A 22,108-nucleotide genomic window follows, 5' to 3' on the forward strand; every position below is an offset into this window, starting at 1 on the left:
TTTCCATTATCTAAATAATTGACTGCAGTAAATTAGTAAAAAGAAAGATACGGAAGCAAATTAAATCTCCTACAGCTGCTGGCTTTCCTCAGGCTCCATGGTCTATATGTTGCTAGACTTACTTCATTTAGACAGGATATTAACTGCCCTGACTTGTTGGAGACTGCCCACAATGTCTCATCTGTGGTGAGCAGTCACTAAAATTAGCTCAGCAGATTAGCTCTTCAGCTGTCCAAGTGTAGCAGAAATACATATTCTCTGCTTCATGACTGTGTGGCAGCAGCTGCTGGTGTGGATTTGTCAGCCTTGCTCCATGGATTACTCCTGGGAAGGAATTGTGTGCACAGGCACAGTATGATGGCTTCGATCTCCTCTAATTACTCCAATGAGATGATGGCCAGAACTTTTAGGCAAAAAGCATCATGACAGAATAATTTGCAGTATTCTCCAAGCTACTCCTGTGGTTTTGATTTGCTTACTGATTAGGTTCAGTGTGTGGCCTCAAGAAATCAGTCCAGAAAGAATAGGCAAATCTCAGATTGCAAGTTAGAGTGCAAGTCTTTAATCTGCTGTTTTTGCAGCATGTACAAACAACTTTTCAACATATTTGCAAAAAAATCTCTTAGTTCTTGCTATACCTATCCAGAACCTGACACTCTCCTTATTTTATTTTGATTTGAGATCCAAGCATGATTTTTTTCTGGACAGGGAAGTAGGAACCAGCTGCAAATACAGACTACAAGTGTGAATCTATACTGCAGGAACTGAGCTGTAGCTTGGAATTAAAGGCAAGAAGTGATGCCATGGTAAATGTGAACATTTAGTGCTGACATAGGAGCCTTCTGCAATGCTCCACCAACCCATGGTTCACATTGCTACAAATTCTCTTGCTAATGTTACAAAGAGTGTTGAAGAGCTGACTATAAGTAAAAAAAATAGCCTGAATGGTGAACATTTAGTGCTGACATAGGAGCCTTCTGCAATGCTCCACCAACCCATGGTTCACATTGCTACAAATTCTCTTGCTAATGTTACAAAGAGTGTTGAAGAGCTGACTATAAGTAAAAAAAATAGCCTGAATGTTAATTTTTGTTAATACGGTGAACAGTGACTATCTAATAATTCAGACCTCATAGAAGTGAGTATTCAAATTTCCACTTAGTACATGCTGGCAGTTTTCATTTGAAATCAACAGGTCTATACAAATTAAGCTATCCATAGGAATTAATTTGCTCTATGATCTAACTAAAAATGCCTCATGGTCCAGTAAGTTTAGTAGAAATTTGCAAAGTCAACAGTCCACAGATTTTCATTTCTTGTTTAGTGGCTATTCTGCAGGAAAGCTTTTACAGCCTAATCAGTTTGGATGCAATCAAAATGCCAGTACATTTCATATAGCCATTTTGGTATTAGAACAAAACCATAAGACTGAACAGCCTTTTAAAAAATATTTTAAAATAAATTTTCAAATCAACAGTCTGAGTAGGACTCAAATAAAAACTCTACCAAACTTCAACGCCATTGGAAGATTCCCTTGTCACCCTGTGAATAAACTCTACATTCAGAAGATTAAAAGTCCCAATTATGGTGGTTTTGGTATGGTTAGGAATTGGGGAAGGGTCTTCTTCCTTCTCAACTCCGTGCTGCAGTGCCTTTGGGATATGGCCTGCTGGCCGTTGTTTGTGCAGCTCTGGTATTTCTACATGAGGCAGAAAGTGCAATTGCATTTCCAGCCAAAAGCCCATGAGGAGGGGGGCATGCAGAGCAGTCCCAGACACAGACCAGCTGCTGTGCCGCAAGAGGGTTTTGGTTCCTGCCAGTGTAGCTGGTGCATCTTTTCCATGATTGCCTCCCCTTCCCAGGTGCCCATGGATAGTAGGTGCAGGGTTCTGCAAGGGGTATGGAACAGGGTGGGGATGTCTGCTGGCAACAGAGTGCAGCGGACAGCAAACAGTCTAGGATGTTCCTGGAGTGTGTGACAGAGAACTTCTGACACAGCTGCTGACTGAGCCAGTGAGGGAAGGTACTGCTAGACCTTCTGTTTGTGAGGAGAGAAGGGCTGGTGGGGGACAGGAGGGTTGGAGGCGGCCTTGGGCTCAGTGATCACAAAATGCTTGTGTTTAATTCCCAGAGAAGGAATGAGAGATGTTGGGGAAGTGTTTGCCTGCAACAAATTGTGAATTTGTTAAGCTTTAACAGGCAGTGCTTAGTCGTACCTTCCCTCACACCAGTGGTTAGAGTGTGCAAGTGGATAGCATAGCCTTGAGAATAAAGACAGTGGGCCTACTGAGGAGGTAGCTGCAATGCATTCAAGGAGAAGAAGGCTCTTAACCATGGGAGGAGAATTTGAGGAATGGGATGTTCACCACATGACCACCAGAGACCCTCAAGACCCCTACTCTAAATGTCAGTAATTTTGGGGAAGTGATTTAAACATGTCAAATACTTTGTGAGAATGTTTAGCCTGTGAGTTTGAGCAAAGTAATGAATAAAAGTAATGAAAGTAATGTCTTAGTTCCATGGATACTAACACGTGGGTGTGCATGTTTCAGGGAAGTGATTCCCCACGCACCCAGCCCTGAAACAAAATAATGCCTCTTTTCTCACACTGAGCTGGCAGTGTGGATCGAGTACCTGCTCAGAAACTTTCATTTTGGTCATTTCTATTGAAGCATAAAGAATGGTTGAAATGAAATATTTTCCAGCTGTTTCCATCTTGTTTACCTTTTGGGGGATCAAAGTTCTGTGCTGCAGGTGTCCTGGGTGTGTGCAGAGCAGTGCATCCCCAGAAACCCCTTGGTTTGCCCACAAGTTGTCATGCCTTGTTCCCAGGTGTACCCAGCTCTGGCAGGAGAAAGAGCCCGCAGCGCAGTGGGCACCGTGCCCTGCCCAGCCGGGGCTCTCTGGCACAGAGCAGCAGCAGCGCCAGCACCGTTCAACCTGCTCCTGCCTTGGCTTCCCCTGGGACACAGAAGCCTCTGGAAATCAGCACTGCCAGTTGCGTTCCCAGCTTGGAGCAGCTGCTGCTGGTGGGTGGATCCAGTTTGACTGCTTCCAAAGGGGAAGAAAGGCAGAGCAGAGGAAGAGATGTACATACAGAGCAGCCCTGGGAACATCCAATGAATATGCAGATATATGGGGTGATTTGTTAGGAATTACTTCAGCTGCTGTACCAATAGTGCTTTCTCTCCTGGTTCTGTACAAGGCCTGGGCCATTTTCTTCACCTGGTTTCCTTTGTTTGGGTCCCATCTGAGGGCTCAGTTGGGGTACACTCTGTAGGTGCTTGGGGCACTCTTGGAATTACTCTTGGATCCCTTGAACAACAGGGTTTGGCCCATGGGGGGAGTTTGTGCTGCTTTGTGTCAGAGGAGAACTTCCGAGGCCATGTTGTGTTTGCTGTAGGGAAGGTTGATTATTGCTTTGCATAAACTCACAGGCTAACATGCTTTGTGATGCTTTGCTTTGTCATACTTTGCTTTGTGATATCAGGGCATGGTCGCCACATTGTCGTGGTGACATCAGAAGGTTGCCTTGTTGCACAGAAGGCCTCAGTGCCAGAGCAGCCTTAGGGCTTGTTCAGATCAGGAGCATCCTCCTGCCTGCGGCCTTTGTGAGTGTGTAGCTGCACACTTACAGGAGTTTTCATTTTTCTAGAGTGGTGTAAACTTGCTACAATGATTGAACAACTTGCTGGAGCAGTTTGCACAATGTGTGGCACTGTTTATTCTGCCTATTATATGACTAGCCTGGCAAGTAAGTAGAGGTTTCAACTCTGTTTAGGTTGGGGTGTAAGCTAACCTGGCTTTTGCATGTCTTCCTGCTCTTTCTTAGTGACTGAGTTGATTTTGAAAGAGAAAGAGCACTAGGATGTCACTGGTTTGGTAAAGCTCCTGTCAAGACATTCGGCTAAAAAGGGGGTGTCTGTCATTTCCTCAGTTTGCTGGATCAAGCAGGACAACTTCCAAAATGCAGACAGGGAGGCCTTCTCAGAAGGCTTTCTAAAAACTTTGTAGTTCTCCCCAGAACTGAGGGAAAGCTTCTTTTATTCTAAAGTTGGTAATGAAAGGATTTGACTGTCTATTTTGACCCTTGACTGAGTGCTAAAAGAGTGATTCCCTTAGCAGTGAAGTGCAAACGCCAAAGCAGTGAGTGTCTGCTCCTGAGCCCTGGAGCTGCTGCTGTGCTGTTTCACAATAGAACTGCCACAGCTCAGGGGGATTTTGGGGAAGCTTTTCTGGGTGACTGTTTCCAGCAACTTAATGGGAATTAGCGCATGCAACTTCTTTATTTAAAAAAGTACCTGAAAGAAAAGAGAGCAAAAGCTGCTTTATCTGTTGGACAGAACAGAAGCATTGAGTGTTGAAGAACAATTTGCATTTTCTTGGTCATGTTTGTATTCATTTACTGGCTGAAAAAGCCGAAGTGTAGGCACAACCAAGACTATTGTCCTGATCTCTTGCTGGTTGTGTGAAAGAACTATGTCACGTGGAGGGATGTTGATAATGAAAAATATTCTCTGTTTGGGTTGACCTCTTCTGTCGGATTCAGCAGCCCAGGCAGTTTTCTCATAGCACTTGTTCATTTTCCCTTGCCCACTCCAGATCACATGATGCGTGTATTCAGAGGTGCTGATTCTGAGGTGAGTGAGAAAGGAATATTTCATGTTCCTGGTGCTTAAGAATTGTAGAGCAAGCTGCAGGCTTGGCCTGTGGCAGTAGAGTGTAGAGGGCCAGCTGAGTAGGCTGAAAGAAAATCCATTTCCATGTCTGCAGCAGCAATAACAAAGGCATCACTGGCTATTTCCTAATTTTCCATTTCAGAACTTTCAAGGAATGAAAAGCTCATTTTGCAGAGAGAATGTTGCCTCTTGATAGTAGCCAGGGTGTAATGTCTAATTCAGAACTATTAGCAATTCTGTTGAATTAGCCCATTGATATTTAGTTGCAGTGACTTAGAATCCCATTGTTTGTTATTGTTATCAAAGTTTCTGATTTGTCCTTAGTACAGCTGGTTGTAGAAATAGAGCTAAATAGAATAAAGTGCTGAATAGAAATAAGGTTATAAATTATAGGTAACTTTCTGTCCCTCACACTGCTGTCTACCCACAGTTCACAGAATCAACAGCAGTCTCTCCTCTGGCTCCCTCTGCTCATGGAGAGGAGACCGAAGAGGAGGCAAATGAGGTGGATGAGCACCAGCCTCCAGCTGTGGTCACACCACAACCTGAACATTCTGAGCCAGTAAGTGCCAGTTGTGTGTGCTGCTGTCTTTAGTGCAAGGCAGAGCTGCAAGTTTGTGACCAGCCAGCACTTGCTGTTGCTGGCTGAGGATGCTGAGGGCTGGAGTCCTGCCAGGACCTAGTGATTGCCCCCAGCCTTTGACAGCTGGAAAATGGGCTTTGATCTGTCATGTTTAGGCACCAGCTTCCTGGCATTTTGATAAGGGCCAGCCTGAAGCATGAAGGCTCCCTGATCCCAGAGCAGGGAGCATGTCAAAGACACTGACTGTGCTCAGCTCACTGTGCACAGCCTTGTCGCATACACAGGGGACACTGTGGCGTGGAGAGACCTGTCCCCCTGCACAGATTGGCCAAGTAGCTGCAGGTACAAGAAAATGTTGATCTGACCACACAAGCTCTTTGTGGTGCTTTGTCCTCACAAACTTCTTGGGTGTACTTACTTGGGAGTATTTCAGAGACATACTGGGGATGTAGAGTTGCTGCTTGAAGTCAGGGATTTTGGTGCCTTTGTTGCCAGGTAGCTCTTTTGCCTCTTCAGGCAGAGTAGCCAGTAGCAGAGCAGATAAGTGCTCAGAAGTCTGCCTGGTTTTTGGCCTTTGATAAACTGCAATGAGATGACTCTTTCTCTGGGAAACAACAGGCAGAACAAGACGACACAGTCTCAGGCTGCACCAAGGGAGATACAGGCTAGAATTAAGGAGGAAGTTTTTCACAGAAAGAGTGGACAAATACTGAAATCATCTACCCAGGGAGGTGGTGGAGTCACCATCCCTCGATGTGTTTAGAAAAAGACTGGATGTGGCACTTGGTGCCATGATCTAGTTGAGGCGTTAGAACATGGGTTGGACTCGATGATCTTAAAGGTCTCTTCCAACCTAGAAATTCTGTGATTCTGTGATTCTGTGTGTTGTCCATGAAGCTGTGGGGGGCCATTCTTATCTAGTGCGGCAAGAGAAACAAAGTGAGTAGTTCTGAACCCTTCTTCTGAGGCAAAAACCACATGCTGCATGTGTCTGTTGATACCTTCTATTGTGTAGTCTGCTTTGAAAACTGCATTGGAGCCTAGAGTGGGAGCAAAGCTGCAAGTCCTTGACTGCTGTCTTGTAATGCTAAAACCAGGATGTACACCTTGAAATGGTGGATGCTGTGTTTGAAGTGAAATTGGCACCTTTGTGGCTGGGGAGCTGCGTGGGCCAAAAGGACGCAGGGCTGGCGGCCTTGAGCAGCTGAAGATGAAGCAGGTGTGGCCAGGGGGCCAAGAAGGCCAAGGGCATGGTGGCCTGTGCCAGCAGCAGTGGGGCAGCAGGAGCAGGGCAGTGAGCGTGGCCTGTGCTGGGCAGCGCTGCGGCCACAGCTGGAGTGCTCTGTGCAGCTGTGGGCCCTGGGGAGCAGAGAGGCAGGGAGGGGCTGCAGCGTGTGCACAGAAGGACAGGGGAGCTCTCGGGCAAGGGGTGCAGCACAAGGCCAGTGAGGAGGTGCTGAGGGAGCTTTAGCCTGGACAATGGGAGGCTCTTGAGAGACCTTCAGGAAGACTTCCATCAATCCCTGTATGACCGTGCTCAGCACAAGGGTTGTTTCACTGCCAAATATCCCCTCACTGCATCCAAGGGCTTTAGACACTGGAGTGGGTGACACATGTGCTTAGTTGGTTCCTTGGTTTGCTAGGAGGAGAAGGTCTATTCATTTTCTTCTCTTTCCAGCAAGCAAAGATGCTTCTGCACAATGTTTCCAGCCCTGGATGGGATTGTGATGCAGTTTGAGTTTTCCACATCTGCAGCAGCAGTAGCAAAGGCATTGCTGTCGCTTTCCTAGTTTTCCATTTCAGTGCTTTCAAGAACTAAAGCCTCCGTTTTGCTGCGACAACCTTGCTTTCTGATAGCAGCCAGGGAGGAAAATCAACTTCATATCCATCTAGAGTTCTCTTGAGATGGCCCATTTGAATTTGGTGGCTGTGATTTAGAACGCCTGTGTTGCTATGAAATGTTTTGATTTCTCCTTAGAAAATGTGGTGGGTAGATCTGAAAAGAAGTGAGGTTCTGCATGATAGGTAACAGCCTGTCCCTCATGCTTCTCTCTTGCCACAGATGACAGAACCAAGAGCTGTCTCTCCCCTGGCTCCCGCTGCTCCTGGAGAAGAAGCCAAAGAGGGGCAAAGTGAGGTGGATGACCGCCAGCCTCCTTCAGTGGTGACACCACAAAACTCAGAACCTGTAAGTGCCAGTTGTGTGTGGTGCTGTCTTTAGTGCAAGGCAGAGCTGCAAGTCTTGGAGCAGCCAGCACTTTGCTGTTGCTGGCTGAGGATGCTGGGTGCTGGAGTCCTACCAGGAGCTAGGGATTCCCTCCAGGCAGCGACCACAGAACTTGGCCTTTGAGCTGTCATGTTGAGGCAGCAAAGGGCTGGTGCCTCTGGGAGAGCATCTGGCTGCTTGGCTCAGGGAAGCTCTCTCTCTTGGCTTCTGCAGTGCTATGGCCAAGGGCAAAGGAGGGAGTGCTGGAGGTGCCAGGCCTTGGTTTGTTTATTTTCCCTTTTTGGAAAGGTGTGTTGGGCTTGTGAAAGCGGTCTGCACTTTCCTTGAGTAGTTCTTCACTTGTACAGTGTGTTTTGGGCCAGCTGTCTTTTGGCTTTTGATAAGCTGCAAGGGGAGGATTGTGTTGTCCATGCAGGTATGGGGGCCATTCCTGTCCCGCGTGGCCAAAGAAACAAAGTGGGGAGTTGCGAAGCCTTCTTGTGAGGCCAAAAGCAGAAGCGGCCATTTTCTGTTTGTGCATATTTTGGTGCAGTCTGCAGCTTTGGCAAGTGCCTTGGAGCCTGGAGTGGGGGTGAAGCTGCAAGTCCTTGACTGCTGTCTTGTGTTGCTCGGAAGAGGAAGGCCATTGTGCAATGGTGTGTGTGGTATCTGAGGGGAAATGGGCACCTTTGTGGCTGGGGAGCTGCATGGGGCAAAAGGACGCAGGGCTGGAGGCCTTGAGCAGCTGAAGATGAGGCAGCGTGTGGCCAGGGGCCCAAGAAGGCCAAGGGCATGGTGGCCTGTGCCAGCAGCAGTGGGGCAGCAGGAGCCGGGCAGTGAGCGTGGCCTGTGCTGGGCAGCGCTGTGGCCACAGCTGGAGTGCTCTGTGCAGCTGTGGGCCCTGGGGAGCAGAGAGGCAGGGAGGGGCTGCAGCGTGTGCACAGAAGGACAGGGGAGCTCTCGGGCAAGGGGTGCAGCACAAGGCCAGTGAGGAGGTGCTGAGGGAGCTTTAGCCTGGACAATGGGAGGCTCTTGAGGGACCTTCAGGAAGACTTCCATAGATCCCTGCCATAGATCCGTAGATCCAATCCTCACCATAAGGGCTATGTCCCTGCCAAACATCCCTTCACTGCATCTAACATCCCTTCACTGCTTTAGACACTGGAGTAGGTAACACTTTCATATTTTGTTTGTTTATTTGTTTGGTTTTTTGCTAGAAGGAGAAGCCTTGTGTAATTTCTCCTTCTCCAGGGAGCAAGGGAGCTTTTTCTTAATCTTTCCTGCCTTTTTCCAGCATTGGCAGAAGTTCTGCTAGAATTTTATTTTGCAAGGAGGCAGTTCTGGAAGAAGTATTTTTACACAAGAACACATAGTTTGGGGCAGGGATGTTGGTGCAGAACGAGCTGTTCTGGTGCCAGACCAGCCAGTAGGGCTTACACATCACTTTCAGGTTAACGGCTCCCGTGTCTTTTGGCAGCCCAGGGAATCAGTGTGGGTTGTGTTTGGGAATTGAGCAGGAAATCAGTGCCCTTGCATTCCAGCTGCTCCTTGGAGATCACAGGAGCTGGGAAGGGCTGGGCTGCATTTCTGATTCCCAGCCACTTCAGCACCGTCAGTGTGGTCCAGTCCAAGAGAAGAACTTGCCCGAGCAGAGATGCACAAAGAGTGCAGTTCCCAATGCAATGCTCTGGGTCTGATTGCATTCCGTAAGGATCCACTCACTCCAGATTCCCCAAGAGTGTGGGCTACTGAAGCAACAGGAGAGCAAGTTCAGGATGGCTGCTGATCAGGGCACTGCTACCGAGTGTTGATGTGTGTAGCGACAGAAAGGACAGTATTGATTCAAGTGACCCCCACGTGGCAAATAATGTGCTTGGACTCTATGATTTAGAAGGTTAAACAAATGCTTTATTAAGCTATGTTATGTTACACTAGTACTATATAAAACTATTCTCAAGAGATACTATACTTAAAAGATACTAAAGAAAAACTCTTGGCTGTCTCCAGACAGTCATGACACAGCTTTTATCTAATTAGCTAATCAATCTAAACAACTATCACTAAAATCCAATTAACAAATCACTTTCAGTAAACAATCACTATAACACATTATACATGTACTAAACAACAAGAACAGCAAGTAGAGATAATAATTGTTTTCTTCTCTAAGTTTCTCACTACCTTCCCTTAAAAAACACCTAGGCGAGAGAATTATATCTCTCTCCCGTTCTCCATATATATCTGTTCAAAAAATGTAAATACTACAGTACAGTAAAGAGAGATTATAAAATTGGGATCTGTCTATCTCTCTATTTGAGTCTTCCTGGCTCTGCCCAAAGCAGTTGAAGATGCAAAGCTCACCTAAAGGCATCTCTTCAGGAGAGGAGTAGAGACAAGTTCCATTGACTGATCCTGAGCAGGCAGAGATGTTTCCCCCTCCAGAGATGGTTGTTTTTTCCCCTCATGTTTTCCTTCTCCAGCCTTTTCTGACCTGAAGTCTTCTTTTTATCCTTTAAATTTTTGCATGTCCTAAGGGAGCGGAACTGTCCCATGCTGTAGTTGGGGTCTGGTGACTTTGCTCATACATGCATTACATGACACATGGTTTCCTTCACTGGCATCCCCAGGGCTGTGTAAGTGCATTTGTTAATGGGGCCTTAGGAGAGACTCTGTTAGTGCTGGTCAGAACTCTCAGTTGACAAAAGAGGGAGAAGAAACACCTTGGTCCCCCTCCATCTACTGAGATGGATAGAGGTTCTCTGACTTCCATCAGAGATCTTTGCATGCATCCTTATCTCCTGAATGACCAGGTTTTCTAACAAGAGTGTGAATGTCCAGAGGAGGAATGCTGATGCAGGCCTGAAAAGAACGTGAACTCCAGAAGTGTCTCTTATGAGGAGTGAGCTCACACAAGAAGCCACCTGCAGAGCCAGGATGGAGCTGTGGGACAGGGTGGAGTGTCAGTCACTACTGAAAGAAAAACAGGACATGGCAGAAGCAGAGGGAGGCTCTCACCAGACCCCTGAGAAATGCCACACCTTCTGTGTCAGCTGCCTGAGACGCTGTTGGAGCTTCAGTCCCAGATGGCCCCTGATTGTAGTGCCAGGGTCACTTTGGAATCTGTGCCTCCCCTCAAACAGAGAATGACCCAGGAGAGCAGCAGCACAGTGCTTTGGGAACGTGTGAGCCCAGCAGTCTTGGAGTCTTGGCCCACAAAGGTCATATGGGAAGTTGAAACACATCTTCTCTTGCTTTCTGTGCAGGTGCTTCTAGAGAAAGAGCAGGAGCAGACTGCCTTATCTGAGATGCCATGCCAGACTCAGGGAGAGCTGTTCCCAGCCCGAGAGCAGGAAGAGCAGCTCAGGCAGCAGGTGGAAGAGGCACAGGAGAATGGCCAGGTAAGCCTGACTGGCCAGGTGACAGAGGGAAGGGCAGGAAGAGGGGCATAAACCAGAGCTCTTGGGACTGAGGAGGCCAGGAGTCCCACAGGCACTGGAAGCACAGAGCCTTGGAATCTGCAGAGATCAGCACCAGGACAGGATGGTTACAGTGGAAGCAGAGCTGGGTAGGGAAGCAGAAAGAAGTGGCTAAATAAATGTGATTTTGAGGCTAAAAGAGGGAAAAGCGGAGCCTGATGGCAGCTCCCAGTCACTTGCTCTGCATTTGTGTGTACAGAACAGCAAGGCAGAGCCAGAAGCGGAGCTGCATGAAGCTCAGAGTGACATTATGGCAGCAAAGAGGAGGAATGAAGACATCCAAGAGGAGAAGGATCTGCAGAGGGGCAATCAACAAAGCCAGGTGAATGAAGGAATGGCAGCCACTCTGCTCATGAAACAGAGTCCTTTCCGTTGTTGTTTACAGAACACTGATGAACAGATGCAGGCACGGCTGCAGGGAACTGAGGCTATGATCAAGGCAAGGGAGAAGAGGGAAGACGAAAAAATTAAAATCATCAAAGAGAAAATTAAGTACTTCCTTCCGGAGAAAAAGGCTCTAGAAAAGCAAGTGAGTGAAATAGCAATAGCCACTGCAGTCACCCAGCGGGTGGTTTCTGCCCTCCTTGCTTTTCCTCTACAGAGCAGTGGTGGGGTGGGATAATGCCTCTGAGTGCCATCCTGATGAGGCCTCTATCAGAGCTGCTCTGAAGGACCCTTCCTGGTCTGCTGAATCTCAGCTGATGCTCTAGACAGTGGCATTACTCCTTTGGCCATTTAGCCAGCAGTCATCCAAATGACTGGCTTCTTCCAGGTGACCTTGTTTCTTGAGGTGTTTTTGCAGGTGAACATGGTCACTCACATAGATTTGGAATAGGAGCTACAAGCTGTCTGTATCCCTTGTGAATCTGCTCCTGTCCTTTTCTTTACTTTCTTCCCAGTCGATGATTCCTGGCTGATGGGGACAAGCTGTAGTCTCTGACTGCTTTGTTCTGTTTGACTTGAGGTGGAAGTGTCGCCATCCTACCTGGCAGCCTGCAGAGAGTTCCAGCAAATGTCGGGCAACCAAGAGCCCCGAGGCTGGCATGAGGCCCAGGAACTGTACCATCCAGAGATGCTGCAGGATAAGCACGTCCCGAGGAAGGTGCAGAAAAAGAGAGTTTCATGGCAGGAAGTAGAACATTAGAATGAGGAGCTGCGAATGTATCTGCAGACCTAAGAGGGGGAAAGGAGTCCTTGGGAGGAAGTGGAGCGGTTGTTGCTGCAGTCATCCTTTAGAACAAGAAACTGACTATGAACTCCAGTAAAACCAGCCTTCTGTTTTGACCATTTGGTTTCACAAGTGGACATCCAAAGCAATCCAGTTGAAGAGCTCTGCATGTGGCTGACAGCAGCTTCCTAAGGGCTTGCATTTCAAATGGCAGTCTCTCTTGCATTTCAGGGCAATCTCTGCCACACTTTCCTGACATAAACTCATTTCTTGTCTCAGATCTACACTGATGCTGACACTGAACCTGCTGGAGCAGCAGCAGCACCGTCCCAAGGAGCCTTTGCTCCCCAGCCAAAGACGTGGAGCTTGAGCACTTGGTTCACCTCCCATGCTGACCCAGCTGCTGCTCAGCAACAGGAGATGGCGGGTGACTCCCTGGAGCAACAGAGTACGTCTTGTATCTTTCTTATCTGAGGGACAGTGTGCACGTGTGCACATGTCAGCATAGCTGTACCAAAGGGTTCTCAGTTTAGTGTCACAGAAGTGCTGGCAGTGCTCCGAGGCAGCAAGAGAGAGCTCTGGGTATTCCTGCTGCCTCTGAGGGCAGCTTAGACTGGCTGGAGTTTGCCTGGGTTTCCCTCTCTGCCAAAGGCAGAAGCGGGGATTGTTCCTGGATCAGCAGAAGGCTGTGACTGCTTGAGTCCTTGGCAGAAGCCCTGCTGAGATCAGTCTCTAGGAGAACTCTTCAAGCCCTTTGTGATTCTGCAGCACAACTCAATTAATCTCCTTCTTGCCCATAACAGCTGCCAGTGCTGTGCTATCAGATAAGACCTGGTAGGCTGAGAAGAGAACCCAGTGGATTCTGTGTCTACCATCACCTGTTGGGACAAAAAAGGGCACTGATCTGTTCCTCAGTGTGGCTGATCTCAAAGCCCATCCTGTTGTGTCCTGAATGGGGGAAACAGCTTGTATGGGGCTCAGGCTCACTCTGGTTTCTTCCCATCAGTGCCTGTCAGTGCTCATGCTTGGGCTTTGCCAGCCTTGTTGTGGTCATTGCCCTGCCCCTGAGGGCTGGAGGGACTGCAGACACTGGAGCCTTCCTTAGCTGGGAGGGTCCCGCTGCTGCCCGGCTGCTGCAGTGCCTTCTCTGGGCCGGCTTCTGCGTCCCACGGCCTGGACTCACAGGAGGGTCAGCATCTCCTCTGGGCAGCTCTCTGTGTCACAGGGATGCCTGAGGAGCACTGCTGTCCTCTGTGCCTGTGCCCGCTGTGCCACGTTGGGAAGACAGGGACATGTATGGTGCTGAGAGGGCGAGTGCAATGGGAGCGACTGATCCGCACTGTCAGGGTGAAGAGAAGCGGCATGGTTCTTCACTTGGGGCACGGGCAAGGGCATTTTTGAGCTCAGCCTGCTCATAAAGGGTGAGGGTCCTGATGCTGAAAGCCCCGTCGGGATTGGTTCTAGCATGAGCTGCTCTGGTTTACATATGCAGAGGCATTCTTCTGGCAAACTGCTGAAAGGTGGAAAAGATGGGAACACTTGGCAATATTCCTCCTGTTCTGAACTTGGCATCTGTTCAGAGGAATTGATTCTAGATGTCCAGGTGCATTTATCTTAGCAAGTAGGAAACCTTTTATAAATCTCACAGTGTTTATTCCCAAGAAAAGAAAGGCACTGTTAGTTCCAGCTCTCCTTAATGTTTCTAGATGACAAACTTACTTCCTTGGTAGGTATTCTCTTCTGGCCTCAGTCTCCTCTGAATGTATCTCCCTGTGCTCCCCTGTGTGTTTGCTGTCAAGAGGTCTCTCACTTCAAAGGATGCTAGAAATCAGTCTCTGTGCCAGCCACTTATGCTGTGCACCTGCTGTTCTTTCCTTGTTGTTCTAGTTCCTGTTCCTGTTATTAGCCAGCTGTCCACAAAGGGAGGGCTCAGAGCCCCAGACAGTGGCGCTGCCTTTTGTATCTCCTAGAAGGTGGGATCTCTGCTTTAAAGTGAGCATCTTGCATTTTGTTTCCCTCAGGAAGAATGGTGAAGATGGAAAATCCTATAATAAAATACATTGAACTGGAAAACATTGGCAGTGGGTGAGTCCAAGCAATGTTAATTTTACAAAACTATGCATCAGATGTTTTGCCGGTGGAATAGGTATCAAGTGTGAAGTCAGACAAGCTGCAAATGTGTTCAGGCACTGGGCTTAGATTGTCAGTGCTGATCAGAATTTCTAAGTATGCTCAGAAGGCATTGTCAAAGACATCTCCATGCTTCCAGTGTCCTGCGGGTCTTAGGCATTTACAGCACAGATCTCCTGTGTGGGCTGGCTTTCACTGCAAGATCTAAATGGCTTCTGCTTTCTCTGCTTCTGTTTTGTTTCTAGGACTTTTGGAGATGTTTGTAAAGCACTCGACACTGCCACAGGAAGACAGGTAAATGTCAACAGCCTCTGTAGACTCTGCTGCACTCGAGGGCTTTTCCCTCTGGTGTGAACTGTGGCTGGAGCTTTGGGCAGAGCTGTGCTGAAAAGGCACAAGAAGCACAGACTGGTGCCAGCCCGCGAAATACATTTGGGACTTTGTCCTCCTCAGCTGCCGGAAGGAAGGCACGAAGAGCAGCGGTTCCTTTCAGAGAAGGACGCGCTCACTCGCTCTCCATTGCTAAAACGAAGGTGGTGCCTTAGAGCATCTCACTGCTCTTTGGGGCTACAGCTTCAGAGTCCTGAATTCTCATTTCTGGCTGCCAGCAAATGCATCTGAAAGTTACTGGTAGTTCCTTAGCCACCTGCTGTGCTGCACTTGGGAACTGCACATAGGGACAGATTGGAAAGGCATCCTTAAAAGCCCTAAGCCCTGCCCATAGCCCAAGATGTATCCACAGAGTATTAAGGCATGGATTACTTCTTCTGAATCCCAAACAAAGCAGCAGAGATTGTGGTCAGAGGTTTGTGGGTGATAGCTGAAACACCACTGTTACCAAATAGTCAAAGCAAAATGTCAGTGGCCCCATATGTCCTGTAACTGGCCCATAAGGGAGCAAAGAAATGGGCTGTTGGAATGTCAGTTCCCATTCTGATGTCTAATCACAAGGCAGTTAGCACAGTTTGGCTGTGTCATTCAAAAATCACTCACTCCATGTGAGAAATTGTTCTCATGCCACCAGCTTTTCATGTTACTGATTTTCAACATCATTTTAGGTGGCCATAAAGAAAATAAATCTTCAAGGACTGATCCGAAAGGAAGGAACCTTTAATGAACTTACGGTCATGAAAATTAATAAGCACCGAAACATTGTGAATTATTTAACGAGGTGAGTGGTTGTTATTTTATCCCAGCAATGTTTGTTTACATGCTGCAAGCATATAAAGTTAAAAACCCACTTTGGTCACTGGCAGAAAATAGAGCTGATAATTATTGGTTAATTATTATTTCTCTACTTATCGCTAGTGGATGGGAAGAGAATGCATTTTGTCTGCATTAATCCACCCTGACAAACGCAGTTTGAAAATTTTTCAAAAACCTGGATCAGCCCTATTTTACTAATTCCCTCGAAGTTCACTGCCTCAACTTTGTTTTGAGGCTTGATTTTTTCAAATTTTTCTCAGCACCTTTTAAGTTCTGATAAACCATCCTAGAGAGGATTTCCCTTGGATTGTTATACCTTTTCCATTACTGTGTATGCCAGGACAAATAGGTGTTTATTTTCAGAAACACCATGTGTAACAGGTTTTTTATCTGGGCTGTTACTAAACTGCACTTTTCACTTGTTGCCCATTTAAGACGTCTCCTTTTCCACAGCTGTGCCTTTCTCCTTGAGACTGCGCAGATTGCAAACAATGCACAGCCAAGAGGGAAGGAATGTCTATTCCTTTTATTCTGTCCTCATCACAAAGGCACCCAGAAACAACCGTTGCTGTTTCCAAACTGCAACCTAGCCATGCATGTTTATCTCCACAGCCTTGTTTCTTTCTTTCAGCTACCTTGTGGATAGGCAGCTCTGGATGATTATGGAGTACATGGACGGAGGCACTCTGAGCGACATCATCAATGAGACTTACGTGTCTGAAGGACAGATTGCAACCATCAGTCGGGAGGTCAGGGATCCCACCTGTGCTTCCAAGGGCTAGGGCAGGATTGTCTGGGAAACAGGGGCTTGGAACTGGAGTGATTTCCTGTGCCAAGCTTTGTTTCTGTGTTGCTATGGGCAAGCAAAAGCATCTCAGGTGAAATGCCTGCCACTGCCCCTGCACTCACTGTACTCTGTTCCAATACTCTTACCTTCTTCTGTTGTATTCTCACTCTTTCTCTTGTATTTGTATTTGCTGTTCTCCACCTTGCCTCTCTAAACATTTATGTCAAGGCTTTCTGCATTGCATTTCTTGCTTGTAAAAGCAAAGGTGCTCGTGGCAGGATTTGAAACTAATGGCAAAGAAAGAGACTCATTTCTCACAGTCCTTAACTGAAAAGGATAGTACTCAGACAAAACAGTGTTTGCTTCAGGAAGGTGACTGATGTGGTACTTCCAAGTCTGTGCTGATGCCAGCAAGAAAACCTTTGTCATGCAGCCTCCCACCCAAAAGTGATCTGCTCCATACCAGAGGGAGGGACTTTTTCTTTCTTGGCAAACCCTTGTTTGGAGAGAGTACGTCCACTGCAGCAGGAGTCATCCTGGCTGGTTTGCGGGGGACAGCCTACAACAGCAGGTGCTGTTCCTCTTTCAAAAGCTGACATGCCTTTCCTTAGAAAGGTCCTGCTCTGCAAGTGTTGGAGAAGCAAGCTCTTCCTCTCAGTGGCACTGTGTTCTGCCATTACTCCCCATCCACCTGGAGAGGGAACCTTTTAGAGCTGTTTCCTTTCTTGTGTGATGAAATCACATCACTCATTTTTGCCCTCTTGTTTCTGTTTTCTCTCTCAGTGCCTGCAAGGACTGGATTTTCTTCACTTGAACAACGTGATCCACCGAGATCTGAAGAGCTGCAACATCCTTCTCAAAACCGACGGCTCTGTCAAGCTGGGTCGGTATATTCTTGGTCAGGTGCAGCATTCCCGGGATGTGGGTGTGGGGCTGCTTGGAGTGACAGCCAGCTCCCCAAAAATGGTGATGGTGGCAGTGCAGGGACACCCTCTGTGAGCTGATAACATGGTTGCAACATGCACAGAGATATGACAAGAAACCACAAGAAGTCAAGAGTGGTGTTGGTCTGTGTGTGTCCCCTTCCAGAGGAAGGGAGTTACAAGTCTAAAGCTTCAGGAAAATAAAGGCCACTGCTGGAGGTGGTGTAAAAAATGAGGGGGTTTTTTGAAGTGGCCAATTCCATATTTTCTTGGCTAAAGGCCTGAGGAAATAGAGCAGAGACTGATTTTCAACAGATGACACAGTGCATTCTTAGACTGAGAGTGGGGGATTTTTTTTGCTTGGTTTCCTAATTGGAGCTGGCTTTCATGGTTTGTTGTTTTCTCCACAGCTGACTTTGACCTCTTTGCTCAGCTCACCGCTGAGCAGAGTAGACAGAACTCTGGGGCCAGCACTACTGGGTGGATAGCACCTGAAGTGGTGACAGGTCAACCATATGGCCCCAAAGTGGACATATGGTCTTTGGGAATCGTGGCCATCGAAATGGTGGAACGAGAAGTTCGTTACTGGAATGAAACTTCTGTCTTGGTAAAGTGCAAATACTCACTGATCCCACTGTCTTTCTCACCTGTCCCATGTTCTGTGTCCCATTGGACAAAATACCATTGCCATCTGCTGGCACCACTTCCACCAAGGTCCCCTTCTAAAAATGTCCCTGCAGCACATCAGCATCTGCTGTAGCTTTGGTTGCATCAGAAAGGGAAGTGGCAGTTCAGAAACCTAACCAGTTCAGAAACCTGCCATTTTGGCCTCCAGCCATGCCTGACATTTCTCATGTGCTTTTTGAACCCTGTTGGAGCTCTGTCTCTGAAGGACAGGAATTTTTCAGTGGAATGGTTGGATGTGTGATAAATAGCCTTCAAAATGGAGGTTGAGTCTTCCCAGTTTCAGTTTTATAGAAAAAGAAAAAGCGACAAAGAAACAACCAGCAAAGCAATGCCCAACTAGTTCTGCTTTTTTTTTCTTTTTGAACTGATCCCACTGTCTTTCTCACCTGTCCCATGTTCTGTGTCCCATTGGACAAAATACCATTGCCATCTGCTGGCACCACTTCCACCAAGGTCCCCTTCTAAAAATGTCCCTGCAGCACATCAGCATCTGCTGTAGCTTTGGTTGCATCAGAAAGGGAAGTGGCAGTTCAGAAACCTAACCAGTTCAGAAACCTGCCATTTTGGCCTCCAGCCATGCCTGACATTTCTCATGTGCTTTTTGAACCCTGTTGGAGCTCTGTCTCTGAAGGACAGGAATTTTTCAGTGGAATGGTTGGATGTGTGATAAATATCCTTCAAAATGGAGGTTGAGTCTTCCCAGTTTCAGTTTTATAGAAAAAGAAAAAGCGACAAAGAAACAACCAGCAAAGCAATGCCCAACTAGTTCTGCTTTTTTTTTCTTTTTGAACCACAGCACATCAATCTTCCTCCATATTGAAGCATCTTTTCCAAATCCTGTGGGTCTTATAAACTTCCAGGTTTTCAAGTCATCTGTACATTGTTCAGTCATGTGTGTGGATGGCCTGGATAAGTTCAGGATGCATTTTTCTCTGACTGCAGTTAGAATTGTATGCCAAACTCATGGCTGTTTCTTGGTACTTTAACAAGTTAATGAGCTTGCAGGCAGGTGCCTGGGCTGGGATCCAGTGTGGGCAGTTGACACCGGTGCTGTGTTCCTTTTCTGCAGGAGCAGGGCCATCCCTGGCCTGCATAGTTCTAATGACAGTGAGGACTCCAACTCCCCACCATGGCCAGTGGCTGAGCATAGCTGCAGAGGGTCAGGATAAAACCCCCTTTGTGACCTCTGGTGGTGTGGGAAAAGGAAAGAAAGCTGTCCTAATTATTTCTACTCAAGGGGAGTGTGTTTGTTGTTTTAGGCTTGGAAATTTTCCTCTGGGTTAAGGAGAATAATAACAAAGCCTCTTTGATCACCATCTATTTCAGTGCCGCTAGCACAGAGCTGTTAGCATTGTGATGGGCACTTTTATGGAGACCAGGCCGCAGCCTGGGGTCATGGAGATCCTGCCAAACCTCCCATTTCTTACCTGACACTTTCTGCTAATGGGCACACCTTTAATGCATTGACTTGAGTATCCAAATGAGCAGAGGATGACCATAGGGATGACAGTTCTCCTTCAGATTTGACCATTAAAAGGTTTCCTTTTGTCACATAAAGAAACTAAAACTTGGAGCCAAGAGACAGAGCTGCAGGTAGCTCCTGTGCACTCAGCAGGCAATTTCATCTCAATATATTTGTGCATGCATCTTAATGTGTCTGTGTTGAATATGAGATTCTAAATGTTTGTTTCCTTACCTGAGGAATACCTGGTGGATTTCCTTTCTTTCCTTCAATTACCACTGTTTTCTAGAAGAGGACAAGAATCTTGATGAGTTTTGTTTTATGGCAGCTGTGCTTAAGGGACCAACAAGCACTGCAGAGATACTTTTCATGTACTAATCCTTTGAAATAGTAGAGTTAGTATAGCAAAGCCCCTCTTCCAAAAAGCCTCTCAAGCTGGTGTGAATCCTCAGGGAAGGAAATGTGGTTTTGGTGATGTGCTTCCCACTAACTACGTCAGTTAATGAAATCAGCTGCCAAGGCAAGATCTGTGGGATGTTGGAAATGCTGTGGCTGCATTGGGGTTTGGGTTTTTGGTTGTTAAAGGAAAGTCATCTCTGGGTATCTGCCAGGGCAGAAACTGCCACTGCAGAGTGGGGCTTAATCAATGGGATCTGGGAGAGCAGTTGCAGATGTGAAAGGAGCAGGTGGAGCCTCATGTTTCCTTTTTCCCCAGCCTAAAGTCCTGAGAGCCATACAAGGGACACCAAAGCTGCAGCAGCCCAACCGATTCTCGCCTTGCCTGCATGACTTCCTGAGCTGCTGCCTGCATACAGATGAGGAGAGGCGCTGGTCTGCCAAGGAGCTCCTAGAGGTAAAATGTGAAGGGGTTGCAGGTGAAACAGGGTCTGAGGGATGGGCTCCTCCTCCACTCAAGTCCAAGGTATCAGATGAGCCCCTTTCCTCCTCACCTCCAATTTTAGTGCTATTCAAATTAAAACAGTAAAGAATCCTAGACTGGGCTGGGCTGGCAGGACCCTGTAAAGGTTCTCTGTTGCAAGTGTCCTGCAATGAGCAGGGACATCTTTAAAGAGATCAGGTTGCTCAGAGCCCCTTCCTACCTGCCCTGGAATGGTTGCCCCATCCTTGCCCAGGGATGGGGCACCTACCAGCTCTAAGGGCAACCTGTGCCAGAGTTGCACCATGCTCCAAGTAAATGAGATCTTCCTTAGACCTAATCTGACTTGATCCCCATTATATATTACAAATACTATCCCATGTCCTATTGCAACTGACCCTCTTAAAAAAGGTGTCTCTTACTTCCTGAGAATCCCCTTTGAAATGCTGGAACATAGCAATGAATTCTCCCTGGGGGCTGTTCTCCTCCAGGCTGAATAACTCCAGGTCTCTCAGAGGAGAGGTGCTCTGTCCTCTGACTGTTTCTGTCGCCCTCTTTTGTAATTTGGTGGGGTGTTCAGTTTTATCTAATGGCAAAAGAATGGAAGTAGAGCAATGCAGGGTACAGAAACATGAAACGGTGGTGGAGGAACCCAAGGAAGCCAGTCCCAGCTGAGCAGTCAGAGATTTGGCTGTGGGCAGGAGGGGCTGTAGGGGGCTCACTGTGAGCCTCTGAGGAGCCCTGGTTTGGGGGGCTCACTGTGAGCCTCTGAGGAGCCCCAGCCCACCCTTAGAGGTTTCTGTCACGCAAACAGGGACAGCTGGGAGGGACTTGTCCCAGCCCCATCTGCTGCCTGGCATGCTCAAGCAGACGGGAACTGTGCCAGGGTTACCGCCAGGTTGTGTGGCAGAGAGGGAACTGCAGGGCCCAGTGCCACTGGGCTGGCCCTGCTGGGAAGGAAGGTGCCATCCAGCACGCGAGGGACAGGGCATGGAAAGGTAGACACTGCTCTGTCTCCCGGTGTGAATTAGCACAGTGCCTGTCTTTCAAAGACAGGGACCAATGTAAGGCTTTGGAGTTTCCTGAAAAGAAAAAACTCCAAGGACAGAAAGCACCATTTCTAGAGCACTGGCAGGGCAAAAATCTCAGCAAGATGAAGACATCTTGATAAATGGATGAGTGGGATTCTGGGCCAGGTTTGCCTATGATGGCAAGGTCCTGCACATAAAGATGGAGATGCAGATGGTCCCATTGGTCCTCTTCTTGCATCCTTCTAAGTGCCAGAGGAATCCTGTGATCTTGGAAAGTCATGGTTCATTTTTTTTTGTTGATTTGTTTTTTTTCCCTTTGGGCAGCATCCATTTGTAACATTTGCTGAGCCTGCCTCCAGCCTGGTGCCACTGATTGTTTCAGTGAAGAAGAGGAAGGAGACAAGAATGTGACAATCACAGCAGGACCATTTATTCCTCAACCAGTTTAGAGTAGGATTGTAGGTTAGGATTAGGATTAGGATTAGGATTAGGTTTCAGGTTAGGATTAGGGTTCGATTAGGATTGTCTAATAGGACTGCAGAGTAGGATTGGAAATGAATAAAATTTCTGAAACCACAACTCACCTTGAAGATTCCCTTCCTTCTCACTCTGTGAATAAGCTCGAGAATTCCTTCTGAATTGTCTGTTGTTTCTTAAAGGTGGAAAGTGACACTTTTTTTTGGCATGGTGCGAAAGTGGGGAAGAATCTTCTTCATTCATCCTCTCCAGACCACACTGCCTTTGAAATATGGCCCACTGGTCTGATTTTGGCCAGCTTTGGTTCTTCTGTTTGAGGCAGAAGGGGCAATGGCGTTTGCAGGCAAAACCAAAGGAAGAATGGGACAGCCCAAACATCCTATGCAGATGCAGGCATTGAGCTGTGACTGGAGAGC

The 22,108-nt window shown here is 47.4% G+C and overlaps 1 protein-coding gene across 1 annotated transcript; it reads left to right on the plus strand.

The window, feature by feature from the left end:
• The first annotated feature begins 3,675 nt into the window (after positions 1 to 3,675).
• LOC131096284 (serine/threonine-protein kinase PAK 3-like) lies at positions 3,676 to 21,626 on the plus strand. Its single transcript, XM_058044608.1, has 11 exons — positions 3,676 to 3,754; positions 4,603 to 4,640; positions 5,110 to 5,241; positions 10,732 to 10,866; positions 11,144 to 11,473; positions 15,301 to 15,413; positions 16,080 to 16,197; positions 17,019 to 17,118; positions 17,569 to 17,765; positions 20,023 to 20,160; positions 21,540 to 21,626. The coding sequence occupies exons 1-11, from the start codon at positions 3,676 to 3,678 to the stop codon at positions 21,624 to 21,626; spliced, it is 1,467 nt and encodes a 488-aa protein (XP_057900591.1).
• The last annotated feature ends 482 nt before the right edge of the window (positions 21,627 to 22,108 follow it).

The sequence above is a fragment of the Melospiza georgiana genome, chromosome Z, assembly GCF_028018845.1.
Source record: "Melospiza georgiana isolate bMelGeo1 chromosome Z, bMelGeo1.pri, whole genome shotgun sequence".
NCBI lineage: Eukaryota > Metazoa > Chordata > Aves > Passeriformes > Passerellidae > Melospiza > Melospiza georgiana.

Coding starts and splice junctions, on each gene's coding strand:
- LOC131096284 (XM_058044608.1), top strand. CDS start 3,676: ATGATTGAACAACTTGCTGGAGCAGTTTGCACAATGTGTGGCACTGTT. Junction 5,242..10,731: donor AACCTGAACATTCTGAGCCA/GTAAGTGCCAGT, acceptor CTTTCTGTGCAG/GTGCTTCTAGAGAAAGAGCA. Junction 17,119..17,568: donor CGACGGCTCTGTCAAGCTGG/GTCGGTATATTC, acceptor TTTTCTCCACAG/CTGACTTTGACCTCTTTGCT.